Source organism: Neolamprologus multifasciatus, chromosome 7, assembly GCF_963576455.1.
Source record: "Neolamprologus multifasciatus chromosome 7, fNeoMul1.2, whole genome shotgun sequence".
Classification (NCBI taxonomy): Eukaryota; Metazoa; Chordata; class Actinopteri; order Cichliformes; family Cichlidae; genus Neolamprologus; species Neolamprologus multifasciatus.
In genome coordinates this window covers 64,435,850-64,456,142 of record NC_140445.1, presented here as the reverse complement: position 1 = coordinate 64,456,142, position 20,293 = coordinate 64,435,850, and the positions used below count along the sequence as shown (strand labels likewise).

At 42.0% G+C, this 20,293-nt stretch overlaps 1 protein-coding gene and 1 long non-coding RNA gene across 2 annotated transcripts in view; one reads left to right on the top strand and one right to left on the bottom strand.

Annotated features, from left to right (window-relative positions):
- tmtc2b (transmembrane O-mannosyltransferase targeting cadherins 2b) overlaps nt 1–18,672 on the bottom strand; it is a 111,049-nt gene extending 92,377 nt beyond the window's left edge. The window contains exon 1 of the mRNA XM_085165078.1: nt 18,173–18,672. Coding sequence (XP_085021204.1) covers nt 18,173–18,255 — 83 coding nt within the window. The 5' untranslated portion in view covers nt 18,256–18,672. The remainder of the gene's footprint in view (nt 1–18,172) is intronic.
- LOC146515889 (uncharacterized) lies at nt 371–9,038 on the top strand. Its single transcript, XR_014874901.1, has 2 exons — nt 371–4,746; nt 5,422–9,038. It is a non-coding gene; the product is annotated as an uncharacterized LOC146515889 (long non-coding RNA).
- Nucleotides 18,673–20,293: the final 1,621 nt, after the last annotated feature.

Genomic DNA, 20,293 nt, shown 5'->3' with positions numbered 1-20,293 from the left:
TAACCAGACCGAATAGCAGCGCACATTTCGGTGCTTTTTTTTCCTGAGATGTGATACACTTTGGATTCTAGCCAATCATTTTACGTTTCCGAGGATAGTAGGCGGGTCCAGGTACGTACGTTCTTTTAGAGCAGAGCTACAGATTAAACATGCCCAAGGCGAAGCGGTCAAAAGTCTGGCTGTACTTCACAGCAAAAGATGCAAACTCAGCAGCTGCAACAAGTGCTTTAAGCTGATACTGTGATGCTGTCAAAGGAGGTAACACCTCGAATCTGATGGAACACCTGGCGACGCATAGCGTTTTTTTAAAAGCCGAGAAATGCGCCGTATTTGATAGCTTGCTGCGAGACCTCACACCGAACGAATCTACTGTGGGTGTGGTGGCTGTTATCGACCCCGAGTTAGCAACATCCCCCAAAAACCCGAAGAGGAGAGTCCTGGCCCCTAGCCCTGCCAGTGTAGCAGAAATGATGAGGATGATGATGCAGCAGCAGCCGTTCTTCTCTGCGTGAGTAGCTTAATGTTGTTCGTGTGTAATTTACGTTGAGTAGGCTAACCACGTTATTACATTAATGCATGTAAGGTGAACTAGCAAACACCATCATAGCTACATGCGGCTGTCTTCTTGTTTGATGGCAGATACTCCCTTCACCCTGGACAAAAAGGCTAAAATGACCAAAGAAAAAGTGGAAAACAGTTAAACATGAGAGGTTTTTGGACAAAGTTTGTGTTTTTTTCCATTGTTTAAGCTGCTTCCAGCCAAGAGTGATACCATATATGCCCCATAGCTGCAGAAAAGGCTAACATTGTTATCTTTTTACAAAAAAACAGCTGAACATGAGAGGTTTTTGGACCAATGTTGTGTTCTCCATTCTTTAAGCACCGTTTAAGCACCGGCACCGTTTCAAAAGTACCGCTTTTATCCATATCAGATAAAACCTAAACGATACCCATCCCTAAATATAAGTAAGTAATTTTTACCTTGCAGGGTTACACTTCGCTGAATGAATGAATACGATTTGCACCGGCTGCAGGAAGAAACAAATGACATCCTTATTCATGTAATAAGCACCATCCGTCTGTGGCACTCGCAGGGAAACTATGGGAGGATTTTTCTTTTTCTCTTCGCTAAGAATCAATAACCTCTCAATGAACTGGTGGGTTCCTGTGGACAGTCAGCACCTCAGATTGTTGTTTAGCCAATTAGAAAACAGAAGCACCAATCAAGGTCTATTCTCCTCAAAGAAAAGGGGCCACGTCTCAATGGAGCGCACAGGAAGGTAGGTTACCTGCCTGCTTTACTTTCGCTCTACTTTACTCGTCACCAATCTTATCAGTTAAAGTAGAGCGACGGGTATAATTAATTAGGAAATGTTGAGGCGTTACATCAAATAAACGGTGGAAGCAGTGAAAGTGCTCATGTTCAGTTCTGATGATGCATTTTTCTTTACACAAGTGAAGGAAATCTGCCAAAAGGAAAAGATTTCTCGCTTCTTTGCAGACAGAAATCGACTTGCCTCAAGACATTTCTTATTAAAATTGTCATTCTTCTCATTTGTCTTTTCCCGAGACGGTGCAATAAGCTTCTGAAAAACATAACATTCATCCAAAACACTTGCTAAGTGGTTCAGATTAATGTTATGTTAAAAAAACTGGCAAAAAGAGAAAAGACTGGAGGTTTATGAATGACTGTTTGTTTGAACAGACATGTCGGGTGGTTAGGGTCTTCATCTGGGACCCAGTGTTGCCAACTCCTCAGTAAGGAAAATCGCTACTGGCTGTCCTAAAAGTCGCTAGAAGTTGCCAAATGACGTCATCGCCTAATTTGCATAATTAGTCATGCTAATGTAATTGTAACCTACGTTGTTGGAGAGAGAAATAACATTGTGGAAGAGACATAAAGTGAGTAAAAAACGTCCTAAATGCATTTAGAATTTATTTAGAACTACAAATTAAATTTATTTTTAGCAATTATTGTTTTTTTAATGTCACAATTCCAACCCTGCTCCTTTACCCGGGCTTGGACCGGCAAAAGTGACCCGAAATAGGCACTCTGGTGGAGTTACTTTGTGTGTGTGTGTTTATAAGTAGTTTTAAACCTGATCCACAAAACAGCATAAGAGTAAAAGAACTGACTGCGTTACAGTCAGTGCGGGAGCAGCGGCTTCGCTCATGCGCGATTCATTTGCCTTTTGGACGCACAGGTGTGAACGTCTCCTGCCCTGATAGCAGCTGGGGGAGGACTATCCTCCGCCTGGGAGCGCTTTGGCACGGGTGAGGTGCCCACGGCAGCACCGCTGCTTGTTGAGAGTAAGAGCGATACGCGCTTTCACGTCAAAAAGTCGTCATAAATAAGTCTCCAGTAACACCAGAAAAAGTCGCCAGATTTGTCGCTAGTAGCTTTTTAGAAAAAAAGTCGCTAAGGGGGTCTGAAAACTCGCTAAATATAGCGACAAAGTCGCTAAGTTGGCAACACTGCTGGGACCCCAGCAGCCACTCACACTAATGAAAACAAAGGTTGCGAGCCAGCAGAGCTGAGGATGGATTTTCTCTTTAACTGCTTCCTAATTAAAAGAACCACTGATGTATCTACCATGTGGTGGCAAGAAGTGAGTCTTCTGTACATGCTGGAGCCACTTAGGGCTTTGGTTTGGGGCACACTTGACATTTCATCAGGTAAGTATTATAAGGCACTGCATAGTTAAATCAGAAAAAGACCTGCACACAGCGAAAAATGTAGACTTACCACCAAACTTTCACAATCCAGAGTCAGACTTCCATTTACTGCCTTTATTGAGAGCTTGATATGGTGGTTTTCTTTCTCTGTGGTTGGAGAAAGTCTTGGACACCTTTGCTAAACTAAATGTTCTCTGCTGACCAGGAATAAACCTGTGCCAACTGTGCGAGTCCACCTCGTGGCGAAGATGAAGACCTTACTCGGCAGAACGGCTGAAAAAACGAAAGTCGCACACGTAAAAAGGTCAAAGTTGAAGACAAACGCCTCAAACGCTGAGGGTCAGCGCCGCGAGCCAAAATAAACCACCGAAATCAACCCTGTAAACAATCACGATCCCATCAATCAGTCGCCGGGTCGATTGTGTTCACAATGCAGAGAGAAACAGTGAACTACAGACTTGGCCCCGTGCGTGAAACACTATACAACACAAGCTGTTCTCCATCTGGAGAGACGTCAGACTCGTCCGCCTCACCGAGCCATGACAAGCTACATTAGAAGCAGTCATTTCACACCACATTCGATTGGATTCGGTAATTCCACCTTTACATGTCCAAACACAAAGAAGAAGAAAAAATATGCCCCTGATGGCCCCGCGGCTGTATTCAAAATACAGAAAATCATTTATTTAAAAAAATAAAGAAAACAACCTGAATACTTTGCAGGTGCAGCTGCCGGGAAAAGCACACGTACCAACAGAAAAAAAACTACTTCTTTATCTCGTATGCAGCTTTCATATCGCACACAACTATTTAGTGCGCAGCCCCCCAAGGCTAAGATTACAGCTCTGGATTGGATTCAACTCTTGCCCTCTCCCAGTGAAGCTATTTGATGAAAGGCTTGGCAAAGGCCACATCCAAGTGTGGTGGAGTTTTCTTCCCCCCCTTTTTTAATTCACTTAAACTATATGAGGTCCTGGACCAGACTGGTCGTGTGGTTGTAAATAACCTGTGGTGTCCCAGAGGGTGGCATGCTGCAGGCTGTTGTGCTTTGCACGCATTTTTTCAGAGCGCTAAAACCACACTCTGGGTTCCCGGGGCTCAACAGTATCAATTAGAGGCAGCTTGTGAAAAGATGTGCTTCCTCCGTTGCTGTGGTCTGGTAAGAGGTAGGAAGTGAGGGAAGAGAGAGGGAGGAGGCAGCTCGCTCTGCTGGGACTGTCCGGGTCCGCAAGAATTCAGGCTCCAATTTGCTCTGTCAGCTTCTCCATCCACATATATAGAAAAGGAGAGCAACAACTCATAAACAAGCAGTCCTTCTCAATTTCCTTTTTCTCATCTGAACTGTGCAATAATCCGTCCTCCGTACAACCTCAGCTCGATGGCAAACAGCACACAACTTCAGAATATGTGCCACAAATGCTTCTGTTAAGTCCCAGTGTTAAAGGTCCAAGGGGAGCAGCAGCTGCAGCAGGTTACCCACAGTAGCTCAACTGGCCAGACCACAGGTTCTACTGCACTGCATCTGACTCACTCACTACACTTAGGAAACACCAGATACTGTAATCATATGTGAAAACCACTTAAACCACAATAATAACAGAAGTCAGAGGATTTCTAACACTTGTTTCCCTTAAAGGAATGAACCTGAACCTGACGAGAAGCAGAGAGAAATCCTCAACCCTGCAATGTTAAAATAACCGAAGCAACAGAGCATTGCTCGAACACACCATCTAAGTGCAGCAAAGGTTGATTCACAAACATCAGAACCCGATCAAAAGTTTAAGACAACTTGAAAAATGGCAAAAAAAATCATATTTTGCATGGTTGGATCGTAACGAGGTTCCAAGTTGAGCTTCAACACGCACCGAGAAGGAAGGGGAGTGAGACAAAAGACTTTTTTGAGCATGCAATTTATCGAAAACGATGCTTAATACCATGTTGCTTTTTTAGCAATAATGTAGTTAGAGCACTGGCATCTACATTACCAGTGTTTAGTGCATTTAAATTGAACTCAGCTTGGTTTTCCCCCTCGATGCTGTTCGTTTGTGCAGGTGTGAGCACAGCACTCGGGTGTGGACCAAAACAACTGCACCAGACCCTTTACAGGAGGTGGTGATGGTGATCAGCTCGAACTCCGGTGCGCTTCGTTTGAACGTGATCCGACCTGGTGGTGGTCAGAGGGCCCGGTGGCGCCAGTGTCCGGCAGCCTCGCCTCTGTCAGTGCGCCCCAGGGTGGCTGTGGCTACAATGTAGCTGCCATCACCAGTGTGTGGATGGGTGAATGACTGAATGTAGTGTAAAGTGCTTTGGGGTCCTTAGAGACTGAGTAAAGCGCTATACAAATGCAGGCCATTTACTATTTACCAATCTGAAGCGACTACCAGGTGTACATTACAAGTACTATAGATGTGTTACGCTCTGTACAGGCTAGCAGCCGTGAAATGAACATAAATTCTGTGTTTTCTAAATGTTCTCACACACTGTAATTTTTAGTGGAATTCACTTGGATTTTTCTCTGTGTGAAAACAAACCACAGAGAAAAGCTACAAGTTTACTAACTCATCAACTGACTCGGACCAGAGTAAAAGAACTACAGGTGTGAAAACACCCTTAGACTATGAACTTTTCTTACTTTGAACTAATGAACTTTGTTCATTATTAAAACATGACAAACACTGTAACTGCTACGATGATCAATTTAAACAAATAAATGAAGCTACTGTATCTGTATCAGCTTTGTTTAAGCAGGGGACTCGTTTCAGTTTGGAAGTCACGAGCAGTGTTGGTCAAGTTACTTGAAAAAAGTAATCAGTAACTAATTACTGATTACTTCCCAAAAAAGTAATCCCGTTACTTTACTGATTACTTATTTTCAAAAGAAATTAATTACTTAGTTACTTTTTAAAAACACGATTTACAACCTGAATAGGTGATAAAGTGATAGATCTTTCAGCCCAATTCTACTTTTTCTGCATAATCCATCATACAAAATGTAATCAAATGGAAAAGTCTCTTTTTAAAACTTGTTTTATTAGTTTTAATCTTTTAACTTTATGCATCAAGCAAAAATTTAATTATCTGCAACATTCTCTGACTGGAAGAAATTAGTTTAACATTTAAACCTATTTTCTGCACATTCCAGCACATAAAATAAAATATTTTGTGTGTTTACACTCAGTCTTTCAAATAGATGCAAGTAAAACACAGCAGAAAATAAATAAAGTCAAAGACTAGCGGTCCTGTTGCTCTATTTTCACCTGTAAAGCAGGAGTGGGGTAGGCGGAGGGTTACCCTGGTGCAGGTGTGCAGCGGTCAGTGGAAGAATCCGCGAGTTTCTCTGTGAGTTTCCCATTACGTCGTAGCTACTCGGTGCTTGTTTGGAAGTTTAGGGGTTTTTTTCTCTGTAAAAAGAAGTTTTCTTCCCACGCACAACGGACACTAATGTTTTTGTCACTTTTTATGGAATCAAACTCAAAGTAAGGTCAGTACTTCCACGCTTTAAACGCTGCACGCTCATACTCTCTCCGCACTCCATATATGATCCATTGTTGATCTGCACACAGCTGTTGTCACGAACGTCGCACTCGCTTACGTCACTGTCATGAGACATTCTCGCAAAAAAAAATCACGGTTTTAGTAACGCAGTAACGCAGCGTTCCTACAGGAAAGTAACAGTAATCTAATTACCGTTTTTGCAACAGTAATCCCTTACTTTACTCGTTACTTGAAAAAAGTAATCGGATTACAGTAACGCGTTACTGCCCATCTCTGGTCACGAGTGCACTGACAGACGTGATTTTCCAGCAACACAACCAAGACACTGGATAATTTAGCTGGCATATTCATAACAGTCGGGCTTCTTTGGGATCACCAACCGTGAATCCTCTGACCTCATTCCTCGGTCTTCTTGAGAACAGCCAGAACTTTGCGAGCAGTAACAGAGCACGTACAGCCGTAATGGGATTGCCCAATTGGTTCTGACAGGTTTGGCGCACAATGCTGCAGCAGTTTTCTGCTCTGTTCAAACAGTGACCTCTGGGGTCTTGATTCTTTGTCCTTCATAAACAACAGGACAACACAAACGGGGATTAATTCCCCTCTATTTGGCGACAAATGGTCGCCTTCACTGGGTCCAGGGAGAACAGAGGGAGCACACAAAGCTTTCTTTTTACTAGAACAAAGGTGCTGGCTCTGAACCGGCCAACTTGTGTCATAACCTTATCGAAATGAGCCAGTGCTTCTTGCCACAGAGATGGTGAGGCACAGTGAAAAGAAGCCTTTTCCTCTTCATTGCTGAAAAGGCCAAACTATAGCATCCCTGTTGGATATGGGGGACAGGGAAGTTTTTGTTTCTAATAGCTCGGGGTTCTCTGCTTACACGCCCTCATCCATAGTGCTGTTAATCCCATTAATATGAAGAGAGCCAAGAGCTTGAGAGTGGCCGTGGCTTAAGAGCCATCAGCCGGCATTAGCCCTGGAAATCCAAACCCTTGTCTAGACCCATTGCCAACGTAGCCCAACAGAGTTTAATCATCTGAGACATATTTACAACGACGGCAGCAAAACCTATAGCTGCCCTTTATCAATCGATGCGCTGATTCTTGGTAGCGTTAATGCCTTTCTCACATCATTGAACTGTGGTCATGAATGTCCGCCACACAACTGACCGTGGGTGGGATTTAGACTGGTATCACACATTGTTTAAGGCAATTATTGTGTGTGTGTGTCTGCAGTACACTGTGCTTGCAAGATCTATTAAGCAAGACAGTCTGTCAACTTTAATTAAACAGCCAGCCAAGGCTATGAGAATACTCATTTTGGACTATGGTCAACATCTTGTGTAGTATTGTAAAGACTGATCTCTAATGCCTCAATCCTCCACCAGGCAGCACACCCAACAGCTACATATGGACCATTTTTTATCCCACTGCATGGAAGTTGGGTGATTACCCTGCTTCAGAGCCTGATTATTTTAAAGTAGCTTTAAAGTATCTCGATCTGGCCTGGTGAGAGCACAGAGGTGGCTTTCAAGGACTCGTGGGCATGCTATATATTCATTATCAGCTTCAATCTTATAATGAAACAATGTATTCTCTGCATTTTAGCATGCAGATATCACAGAGTGCCATTTGATCAGGAGCATATCAACTATTAGAGGTATTTAAGACTCATGTATGTATCGTGTTTCTCCAACGTCTAGACACCATCTGGACCTGGAGGTTATGTGTGTCCAGAGGCGAGGAAGGAGCATGCTGCCTGTGTAAGATGGATTACATATTAGGTTTAAAGAAACCTGGCTTAGCATTAAAGCCTTGTTGGTGTGCACAACCTAATCAGATTTAGTAACAATTAGAGCAGGGCGATATGACCAAGAATAGTTATCATGATATACATTTGAAAATTAGCGATAACGATATAATTGACACGAGACAAAATACTTTACACCTCCACAACTTTATTAGTGCAAAAAAACAAAAATATATATAAAATATATAATATAATATAAAAAATTAACAGTGCAAATGCAAATTCCTTGCTGACAGTTTAACCAAAAGGCGTTTCCAGTGGAAACTGGCCGACATATCCTCAGCTTAACCATGTATAATATCCACAAAACTTAAAAAGAGGTTATACACACACAATACGGTAATATTATGTTGAAGCACAGTACGTATCGCTCCGCCTACGATAGCCGTAACGCTCCGACAATCCATCAAGCGGTGCGGCTTCGTAGATTAGCAAAGTCGTACTGAAACATCTGACAGATTTTCGAGCGCCGTGTACATAAAATCGTTTCGAGGTCAGTAAACACAACCAGAGTTCATACATAAGGCACATGGGATTATAAGGGGCTCTGTCGACTTTCAGAAAAATCAAAGGATTGATTTTAAGTGTGCCGTATTTTCCAAACAACACGGTAATAACGACGGCCCGCTAGCATGCTAGCTACCAAAAATAGTGCTTTGTTGTGTATCTGACGGACGAAAGCTAAACCAGTTCCACACCACTGAAGCTGCAGCATTTTTACAAACCAGTTCTGGTTCATCTGTTTCATTCAACGATCCGCTTTCGCTCTTCTCATTCTGCGTCGCCGCCATGTGCGTATGTAAACAAAGGCACTGCGCATGCGCGTTTTACCCATATTCTATCGCCATAATATCCATTATTCATTACAGAACATTAAGGCATTCAATGTGTTACAACCTAAATATTCTGAACATTGTTACTAAGGCTGGGCCATATCATACTGTTCACGGTAATACCGGTGTAATGTTGGGCAACGATAGGAAAATGAAATATGGCGATAGAATATGGGTAAAACGCGCATGCGCAGTGCCTTTGTTTTCATACGCACATGGCGGCGACGCAGAATGAGAAGGGCGAAAGCGGATCGTTGAATGAAACAGATGAACCAGAACTGGTTTGTAAAAATGCTGCAACTTCAGTGGTGTGGAACTGGTTTAGCTTTCGTCCGTCAGATACACAACAAAGCACTATTTTTGGTAGAGCATGCTAGCGGGCCGTCGTTATTACCGTGTTTTTTAGAAAATACGGCACACTTAAAATCAATCCTTTGATTTTTCTAAAAGTCGACCGTGCCCCTTATAATCCCGTGTGCCTTATGTATGAACTCTGGTTGTGTTTACTGACCTCGAAACAATTTTATGTACACGGCGCTCGAAAATCTGTCAGATGTTTTAGTGCGACTTTGCTAAGCTATGAAGCCGCAACGCTTGATGGATTGTTGGAGCATTATGGCTATCGTAGGCGGAGCCTCGCGGAGTGATACGTACTGTGCTTCAACATAATATTACCGTATTGTGTGTGTATAACCTCTTTTTAAGTTTTGTGGATATTATACATGGTTATGCTGAGGATGTGTCGGCCAGTTTCCACTGGAAATGCCTTTTGGTTAAACTGTCAGCAAGGAGTTTGCATTTGCACTGTTAAATTTTTATATAACTTTAATGCACTTAAAAGAGCTGCTTGTTTAAGTGAAAATACATTGATGTTTTTTTTTTTTTGCACTAATAAAGTTGAGGAGTTGTAAAGTAATTTGTCTTGTTATTGTTATCGCAAATTTTCAAATGTATATCGTGATAAATATTTTTGGTCATATCGCCCTGCTCTACTGGATATTTTAATAGTTGTAAGAGAAATTCAAGGCCACTTTGCTGTCATTGTTTTCTGAGGCTGTACTCACAGAACAACAATGCTATGAACTAAATGCTGGGCTGGAGCCTATCCCAGCTGGCAGGGTCCACCCTGGACAGGTCACCAGTCTATCAGCGAGAGACAGAAAACCTTTCATGCTCTCATTCACACCCGTGACCAATTTAGGATAAACAATTATCCTAACATGCACATCTTTGGACTGCGGGAGGAAGCCAGAGTACCGAGAGCGCCCGTGCAGGTACAAGTCTTGGCAAAATTGAGAATTTATCCTCTAAAGACCATGAATACGAAAACCAAATTTCACAGCATTAAAATCAAATTGATTCGTAATCCGTCTTGTTGAAATCTGCTTTGTATTTAATTAACAGTTAGTGGTTTACAAGAAGTCACACAAAGCATTGTGGGAAAAAAAAGTTTCCAAAAAATCCCAAACTTCCTCGGACCGCAAACGCCGTACAGGAAGCATTCAGTGCATCAGCAGGTCCTGCCGTGCCACAACCACACGACCGTTTACTGAATGTTTTTACTGGTTCAACAACCACCAGAATATTCTTTGTGTGCATGTTAGGACATCTACCAATGAAACGCTTTCTCAAGTTTAGTCTCCATTGCATGTTTACAGATATGCAGGTCTTTCTGTCCTCACCACAGTGAATGCAACATAGGAGCCAACATTTTCTAAATGAACTTCAGGAGTTTCGGTGCAGTAACAAAGATGCAGCGTGGCCATATCCTGGGCCCGATGACAGTGTGTAGGAGTGAGAGTAGCATCGTTTCTACTCAGCTGATTCCTATTAACCTGAATATGAACTCACTCCATCCAAGACGCATGCTTCGAGCAATTCTGTGGGGTTTTGTTGGAAAGAAAAGTAACATATCAGAACCCCTCATTAATGGTATTTTTAGAAACACACGAATTTCTGCCAGGCTAGCTTATCTTGCAATTGTGGTGAGAGAGAAAATAGCAATTTCTACCCTCACTGGCTATCTGTTGGAAAACGAGAGCTTGGGAAAATTGAGATCCAATCTATCTGTGGTTGAAAGTGAGCCGATCTTTCCGCGCTGGTTTAAAGGAGTCATGTTTGAAAAGAAGAATCGTCTTTCTTCCTTTTCTCTTTCTGGTACATTTGAAGGGAAATCTGAGAGATACTGTAATGAAGATTTCAAAAAGTTGTCACATTGGCAGCGCTCACACGTGGAATGTCAACAGACTCACACTGGAGCTGAAAATCTGTAAATGATAATCAGAAACATTCCTGTTAGAATATTTATTAGAGAAAGTGTGGAGCCACCAGGAGTGAGTAGGATACCTCCCACATGTCTCCTTCCTATCCTGCCAGCAGATTATACAGTCTGGCAGTCGAAGGAAGGAAATGCAGGACCCAAGGTTCTTACCGTCGACAACAGAGTCGCACTGAAGAAAACCATTACAGCTCTTTCATCTGTGCTTTTTTAAAATGAGTTCTTTGCATTTTTAACTTGATTTAAATTTGCAATAAATCTTTTTTAAAAATTTTTTTAATATATTTGCAATAACTTTGAAGATAAGAATCATTACATATGTTAATGTCCATAAAATTTCAAGATCACAGAGTCTTTCAAGTCAAACGTGAAGGACTTGGACCCAGGAGACCGGGGTTCATGTTTGTTTGCATCTATGACTGTTGGGTAGGGCTGTCACGATTAGTCGACTAGTCACGATTACATCGACTATCAAAATCGTCGACGACTGATTTAATAGTCGACGCGTCGTTTGAAGCTTTGTAAGATCCCAAAAGACGCAGGAATAAGTAGTAGGATTTAAGAGTGTAATAACGGACTGAAACAGAAGATGGCAGCACTGCATGTACAAGGATGCCAGCTGCCGTTAAACCCCGAAGAAGAAGAAGCTGTGTCCCAGAATTCATAGCGCAGCCCAGCTCAGTTTCCAACAATGGCGGCATCTAGTTAGTTTTAATATTACTCTTATTATTCTTTCTGGGTCACAAAATAAACGTTTAACATATTTTCAGGCGAGAATGTAGCTGTGTAAACCTCAAATATCTGCTCAGTTTATCAAGACACCACATATTTTCAAAAGCGCTCCGACGTTTTCGGAGACGTCTGTTAGCCACTAGCTCGATAGCTAGCCGGGGGCTAGGCTAACTAGAGCCGTGAGAACACCGGACTCACGGCTAATCGTTTGCAAACCCACCGCTGTCTTTCGCTACTCAGGTTAAACATATATAAGTCATTTAGATAACTTAAAAATGTTATTGTTTGGCTTTTTGTAGTATTTTATTTGTTCCTGAGTAAATCGGTTTGGCTGAGATTAAAGTTATAGTTTTTACACAGCTGAATAAACGTCAAGCAGACAGCTGATTATCAGAAGTGTGAGATGCTAGAGAATTTACTCCGGTGTCCTGTTATATTTTAGATAACAAGGAGTTTATTAAACTTCACCGAAACAATCTGCAGATTTCATTAAAATTTAATAAACTATCATCTTGTCTTTATTTTTAGTTAGCACATACCTTAAACACTTAAAGCTGTAAGCTAATGATAGTTATATAAGAGCAGATGCTGCTGGTGCAATAAGCTGTACGTCCAATGGATGATGATCTGATTAGTCGACTATCAAAATAATCGTTTGTGGCAGCCCTACTGTTGGGTTAGGATTAGGTTAGTTTTAGGAAAAGATCACAGCTTTGGTAAAAACAGACCTATGGGTCTATTTTAATGCTTTCTAACACATGTAAATGTTTACCACATGTTAGAAAAGCCCTGGCTGAGTGGAGAACTCTTTCCCGTCAAAGGACATTGCAATATGTAAAGTTTTTTTAACTGAATTTAACAGAACAGCACTGCAACCTAAAACTAACAGATTAAAGAGTTCTTCACATTTACACAGAAGAGCTTTAATTTTCTTCAACTGAATTGTTCGGGAATAGAGGAAACCTGACTCCAATATTAATTCTGCCTCACTTTTACAGTCTGCTACTTGGTGCTGGGAAAACCATATAAGAGCGGTGAGAATGAATCAAAGCAGCTAATCTGAAGGCCGGAACATAAATGATGAGTTGAAAAATGCTGGAAAGCTCTGTGTATCACAGAGTCAGGTGATAATTATAAATAAATAATAATAAATAAATATTTTTTTATTTATGTAGCACCTTTCAAGACAGAATCACAAAGTGCTGCACATAAGATTACAAGTCATAAAAAGATTTAAAAAGAAAATAAAACAGGCAAAAAATTAACCAAAAGCAGTTTTAAAAAGGTGAGTTTTGAGTTGTTTTTTAAAAACAGCGACTGAGTCCACAGTTCCTAATGTTTGGGGGAGAGAGTCCACAGTCTCGGGGCCACAGTGGCAAAAGCTCTGTCACCCTAAAGCAAGTAAGCCCTGATCAGATGACCTCAAAGACCTGCTGGGACATCGGGCTGTAGCAGATCAAAGATGTAGGCTGGTGCCAGTCTGTGCACAGCTCTGTAGGTCAAGACCAGGATCTTAAAATTGACTAAATTTAACAGGAAGCCAGTGTAACTGAGATAGCAACAGTGTCACATGTGAGTACTTGGAGGATTTTGTCAAAAGCCTCGCTGCAGCGTTGTGCACGTTTGTCATTTTGGTTGCATTACACAGATTCGATCTATTCTAAACAGTGATTATCGCCCCTTTAAAAAACTAAATACATGAGTTTTTAATGCATTGTATTATTTTGTCACGAGGCTATCTTCACTGACTGTGTCAGCATGAGCTCTGAGGTCTCCATCCTGGCAACTACAAGCAACAAACAACCTACATTTGAATCCACTTCAAATGCTCCCCCTGAAACTGGTGAAGGGAGAAAAACCCTAAACTGCTTACCGAACGAGACCATCTGGAGACGCTGGATGATAGAAGCCGGGGGCCTAAAGGTTTTTGGGAGGAGGGTAGCTGAAAGGAAGAGAGACGGAGGGAAAAAAAGATGCAGAGAGAAACAGCAGCGTAGCTACATCTACGAAACCATGTCGTGAGTCCCTCTCTGCAGGCAGGACGATAATTACAGGGCGCAGGCTAAGAAACCCTGACTGGGAAAAAAAAGAGATATTCAGGCTGCTGGGTTGCCGCCCTTGGGCCCTCAAGATAACCACAATGCTAAGCAGCAATCCTACAGTATAGGCTATGAGAGTAGGGTTGAAGATCACTGAAGAAGAGACAGCTATGGACAAGCCTATACTGGGGCAGGTAGGTCAAAGTATTCTGGTCTCCAGCTCAGAGGCCAGATTAAGGTTGTCTACACGTCTCTGAAGTTAAACTTGAAGAAAACTTGAATTAATCTGAACTAAAAACAAATATTTAATCGTTTCTTTTTCCTTCACCATATTTACTATAACATTAGGGTGGTGTCAACACGAGTCACCACCCAAACCTCACATAAGCTGCCTCAGCAAAGCAGGTTTTGGTTCTGCCCTCAATCCCAACTTGTCTAATAAAACTTTCAGAGCATGGAGCTGTACGATCGCTCGCCGTTACCAACTGTCTGACCATTATAAATCACCGGCCATGCCCAGGGAGGCTGCGTCCTTCAGCGTGACCCACAACCTTCACACATCCTCACACAGTCAAATTGTACACCGTAACACGAGGCTGGAAAAATGAGGTGGGTGCAGTTCATCACATCCATCAAACTCCTGACGGTGAACAATAATCCGTAAAGCCGGGGTTGAAATATATCTTAAAAACAGTCCAGTGTGTTGCCAAGTGTTTCCCAAACTTCCCCTCTTTACCTCCAGAACAGCAGTGGGAAACTACGTTATCATTTATTCCTCATCACAGAGGAACCATTTCGAAACTCTATGATGCTATTCTGTCTTTTAGTAACCACTCTAATGTTAAGCTTAAGTGTACGTGGGAAGGAGAACTAGGACTTCAAATACATGAGGAGTCTTGGGAACAGGCTATAGCGAGGGTACAATCTTCCACCTCCTGTGCTCGTCTTGGACTTATTCAATTTAAGGTCATACACAGGGTGCATTTCTCTAAGTCTAGACTTTCTGAATTGTATCCAGAAGTGGAAAATAAATGTGATAAATGCCATGGTTCTCCTTGTCACCTTAGCCACATGTTTTTTCTGTGTCCTGAGCTACAAAGTTTCTGGACATTTTGCTATTATGTCGACTGTTCTTGGGGTAACTCTTCATCCTTGTCCTCTGATTGCTGTATTTGGGATTCCTGTTCGCTCACTTACACTTGATTCCACACAAAAGGATATTATAGCCTTCACATCCCTATTAGCCAGACGTCTAATATTGTTGCATTGGAAGTCTGTTAAGTATCCTACTATTACCCGGTGGCTTAAAGATGTCATGTTTTTTTTAAAACTTGAAAAAATTAAATATACGTTGAGAGGTTGCACAGCCAAATTTTTTCACAAGTGGCAACCCTTTATCTCTTATTTTGCTAGTCTAGAGGTATTGCCTGTTTAAATGTACTTCTGTTACTGTTATATTCCTCTAATATGTTTGATGGTTGTGTTGATCTGTGTGGGACGGGGGGGGGAGGGGTCTTTCTTTTAGAATGCGTTGTTTTTTTTCATATATATATATATATATATATATATATATATATATATAAAGTTTATTTACTTAGAAAAATGAAGAAAGGTTGATTGTATTTCGGTAACTGCAAGTACTGTTGTTTTCTTTTTTCAATAAAAATATTTTTTAAAAAAACACAAAAAAAAGCAGTCTAGTGTTTACAGCGATTAAATGGAGAATTTGGCTTCGTTAAAAACACGTCACCTTGATTAACCTGCGCTCAACAGGTTTTTCTAACCGCATAAAAGAATCCTGCAGTCGACCCACGGAGGTCTTCTCATTCCTGGTGCACGCGGCTTACAGGGAGCTGCAGAATATTGCACCAGCATTTATCCGAGCTCTCCCATTCCTTCACTCAGCCCTAACTGGAGATTGCAGCAGTGCTGATATGAACTACATGACGTATGATTCCCATTTTCCAGTGCAGGTGTCAAAGCTGTGTATGTGCTAATGATGACTGTGTCCCAGGGAGGGGAAGGAAAAGGAAAAGCCGCCCCCGCCCCGCGGGAATTTGGCCGTGGAGAGCAGGGCGCTCCTCCACGCTGTCATTCGTATCAAACGAGGGGCATTACCGGCTGCAGGGTCAGAAAATTATTTTATTTAGACTCTGGACAAAAATAATTTAACATGTGTAAACATTTTTTCCCCTCTTTTTAAATGTAAACTTCCTTGGTTACCGCCTTGGTTACCAGGCAGAAAGTTTGCTTAAATTAATGTGTAACCACTGAACACACATATGATAAGACGCATGTGACCGAGGCGCTCCTGTTATCATGAGAAGAAGAAGTATTGCACTGCTACAAAGCGACTGAATCCTCAGGTGTCTCTTCTACGGCATCTTTGTGCCCCCCGGGCATTTCATGCACACTGCAATCTCGAATTTTGATTTTAAATCACAAACTGATTTAAGTCTGGGCATTAGTTTCACAGCCAGGAGCAAAGGAGAAACACAATCTATCTTTTCACCGACAGGAATCAATGCCGCCTTGTGAAAAACAGCTATATTTGTTTTTTCTCCTCAGCTGTTTACCATAAAAAGTTCAATCGAAGCTATAAATCTTTATTTTGAGAGATGCCGTCATTATATTCTGTAACTCTGGTGTCCTTTTAGTTTATGAAAAACAATATCTGAATGATGCATAAATTAGTGTCACAGTTTAAATAAATCCACTCTAAAGGCTGCAGGGTGTTTAGTAATGGCAAGCTCGAAGTCTGATTTATTGCCGTTACAAATTTAGTATTTTCCATAAAGACATTATCTTTTTTCAAACCTAACCCAGCATTAGCAAGTCAGATCAGTTTGCATGGCCAGGACTGTTGTACTTAAAATGATACAGCACCGCCGCACACACCCTTCCTCTCTCCTCGCTCTCGGTGGAGCCCAGGGGGGGGGGACAGGAGACGGCTGCTAATTGCAAGCCTGGAACACGCGGTGTTAAAAACAGATAAGGCTGGATGTGACAGATAGCCTGCAATGGAACAAGATGTCAGAGGCAGAATACTGTACGTCAGAGCAAAACCCCGGCTGGGATGGGCGATTCGGTCACTCATCTTTTTTTTACCAAAAAAGCCAGAAAAGATTTGGAGCCAAACTCCTGCGGTAATAAATAATTATTTTACAATTATGTTAACATCTCCACATAGAATTATTAAGGTTTGGCGTCTGTATTACATTCAAACTTGGATGTAATACACCTCTCCACCTTCCTATCATGTAAGTGTGTGAATCACCCGACCGAAGCACCAAGTGCAAAACGCACAGCAACACAACTGTAAAAGAAAAAGTGTCACACTTTCAGCAAAGAAAGAAAGAAAAAGACCAGGGGGAATGTGCTCGGCAGGAAATGCTCTATATCCAGAGCAGTGAGCAGAGATGTGCAGGAAATACACCACATGTTCAGTGTTTGTACACTAAGCTGTATTCTCTGTGTGTGCTTTTCTCTTTAAGACACATAATAAATGCACAGCGCTGCACAATATTCTGTTCGGAGAAAAAGCATCCCAGACTAACAACTATGAACACTGGCTGTAGGAATATTGATAGTGATACAGTGATAGGAGCATAAAATGTGCATGCAGCTGACCTACATCAAGGCAATGGATGGAGAGTAAGGAGCCGGAGGCACTGACAACCATTCAGCCATCAAATATCAAAAGGCCAGCTATGAGTAATGCGTTTCCCTGCATAACAGCGACTGAGCCCACAAACCGATGAAATGCGTTACAACTTTGCCTCGTTTACGTAAACGAATAAGAAAACTCTTTGCACACTCGTGCATGTGTCTCTGCTGCAGAGATATGAGGCACATTTTGTTTCCTGTTGGGATCAACTGATTCCTCAGCACATCTCAAGACTTTGAGCAAGTCCAGACTTTGAAGAACTTATTTGTGAGGCGCTGCCGGATACACTTTTCAAACAAGCTGTGATCCCAGACAGATCAGCTGTAACACGGGAATGAAATATTAGCGCAGCTGCCACACATGTCACAAACAAGCACGTGTCTGGACTGTGGACTCTGACAGTGACTTTCAAAGCAGTGGGACATTTCCATCACTCAGCTTCTCCTCAGAGCACAAACTACCGTGATACCTGCCTCCGGGCGGACTGTTTGTAGTGATAGACAACGCTGTTTTGATGCTGACGCAATGAAATGCCCCCTTCCTCCAAGTTGTAAATCATCGCTTCTCTACAGAACTGATGAGGTTTCCTGTTAGTGGATACAGCACCGTGCGTTTGGGTGTCATTCATTCACTCAAGTACCTGTCATCGTAGCAGAAATCGGCGCCCAGAGTGTTGACATACAGGAGCAGAGCCACGGCGCCGCACAGCAATTCTGCAAACATTTCTGCCTCGCACGCGCGCGGGGAAATACTAACAAAAACAAAACTAAACAAACTGGGAAATGAGAAAAAAATAAAGAAAATGAAAAAAGATGCAAAGCGAGACACAGAGAAGCAGCGAGTCCCGGTTTCTAGTCCCTCTCAGTCCCCGTCTTTGTCAGGATGTCTCTGCGAAAACAAGTCCATTCTCTCCCCCCCATCATCCTCGCTGAAGTGCGCAAAGTGGATAATCCATAGGTGGCTTTCTTTCTAACCCATGTTGGGTCTGAGCCCGAGAGCTTTTTATCCCGCCGAGAGTTGGGCAGGAAATAAAACACGAGCAGCGTTTCGTGGAGCTGTGACAACACACGCAGCACGCCTCCCTGACACGGAGGAGGATCAGCCTCTGATGCTCAGCGTCCGCTGCTGGCTCAACGTCGCGATTGAGACCGAGGTCAAGTCAGACAGTCTGGAATTGTCCAACATCCGGGTAGACTTTCAAAATAAAGTGAGACAGCGCGAACAAAAACAGGTGTCCATCTAAATATTGACAAAAGGACACGGCAGCCTTATTTAATGAAAGTCCTGCGATATAGTGTGAGGATGTAGATGAGCAGATAAAACAAGGCGTAAAAGACACATAACTGCTTTTTTTAAACAAAGCTTTATATTATTCAGTGAGCTCCCCCCATATAGGATTTTTATATATACTCTTTTAATAATTAATATTTAGTTTTCTAATATAACTTCATGTCTGTCAAACCTTAAGATTTAATATGGAGGATTAATCTACTTCACTTCCGCTCCAAACCTTCGCATTTCTGCAAACTTGACGCAGCTATGCTCCTAACACATGTGGTTTGAGAGAACCCGAGCGCATGCGCACGCTCCCCTCCTCTAGAAAGGGGATAAATCACACAAGGTGGGGCTGAGAACCGCTGGTAGGGGTCACTTAATACCGCTAAGAGTAGTCCATAATGTCAAGGTGGTCCTTAGAGTGGAGTTCGAGGGAATGCTTCATGAATGAATATCATATTCAATTTCATAAAACCTGTCACTGTAAGCTGTGGCGCTCATCTAACATCTACAAAAGAGAATAACATATACTATATTTGCTGGCTACAGCTATTATTGCTTATGTAGGATAAATAATAACTAAAGAAACACATGCAGGCTTGCTTGGCTGTAAGAAATATTTTCCTCTACTTTAAATGTGGCTTCAATTTGCTGCACATATAGACAAACAGGGAGCAGCAGCTGAAGCAGACACAAACATCCCGTGCGCTTGCCTTGATGACGATTCTTATAAATAACAGTTGCTTATTAAAAGCTACATTTTTGTAATTTATGTCAGTCCAATGACAAGATGGTGTGAGAGCAGAGATCACTTTGACGTAAAAGACTGACTTTCTTAAAGAAATGATGACGGGAAAATCTTTTCCTGCTTTTGATGTGAAGAGCAGATGATATGTTTACCACACTGGAACAATGAGTCGCGACAGTGTGTTTTTAGGAACTTCTTTCTCCTCAACAAGGGTCGGAAAAGTTGTAAAGCTGGGCCCAAAGGGACCACTAGAGGGCCCTTAGGCCAAGAATATCTGTGAGAAGACTAAACAAGGTCAATTATTTCAGCCTCTAATATACAGCTGAATGCATTGTCCTTTGCTAAATACCGAACATTTCCGAGGATTTTCCCGTGATTGCACGAAATTGCCACTTTAGAAGTGAACAAGCAAAACAAAGCTGGGTGTTCTTTTTCATGATGAGTAAATTCAGTGTCTTAGTCTTTTATTATCAGTTTTACATGGCCAGCGTGTTTCTACATTTCCAAAAACAATTCATTGCATCTCGAAATTAAAATGATCATCACGACCGTTAACAGGATTCTTGGACTTCCTTTAAGAGTATATTGCACAACACAAGGAGGTATTAGACCAGCTGCAAAGAAAGAAGAGAAGAAAAGAATAATTGCAAAAGTGTTGCAGACAAAGTCAGTAGTCTGGCCGACTGCTGTTGATTCAAGGTTGTTTCAATAGGCAAGCCCCATCTGTCAGGGCAACGT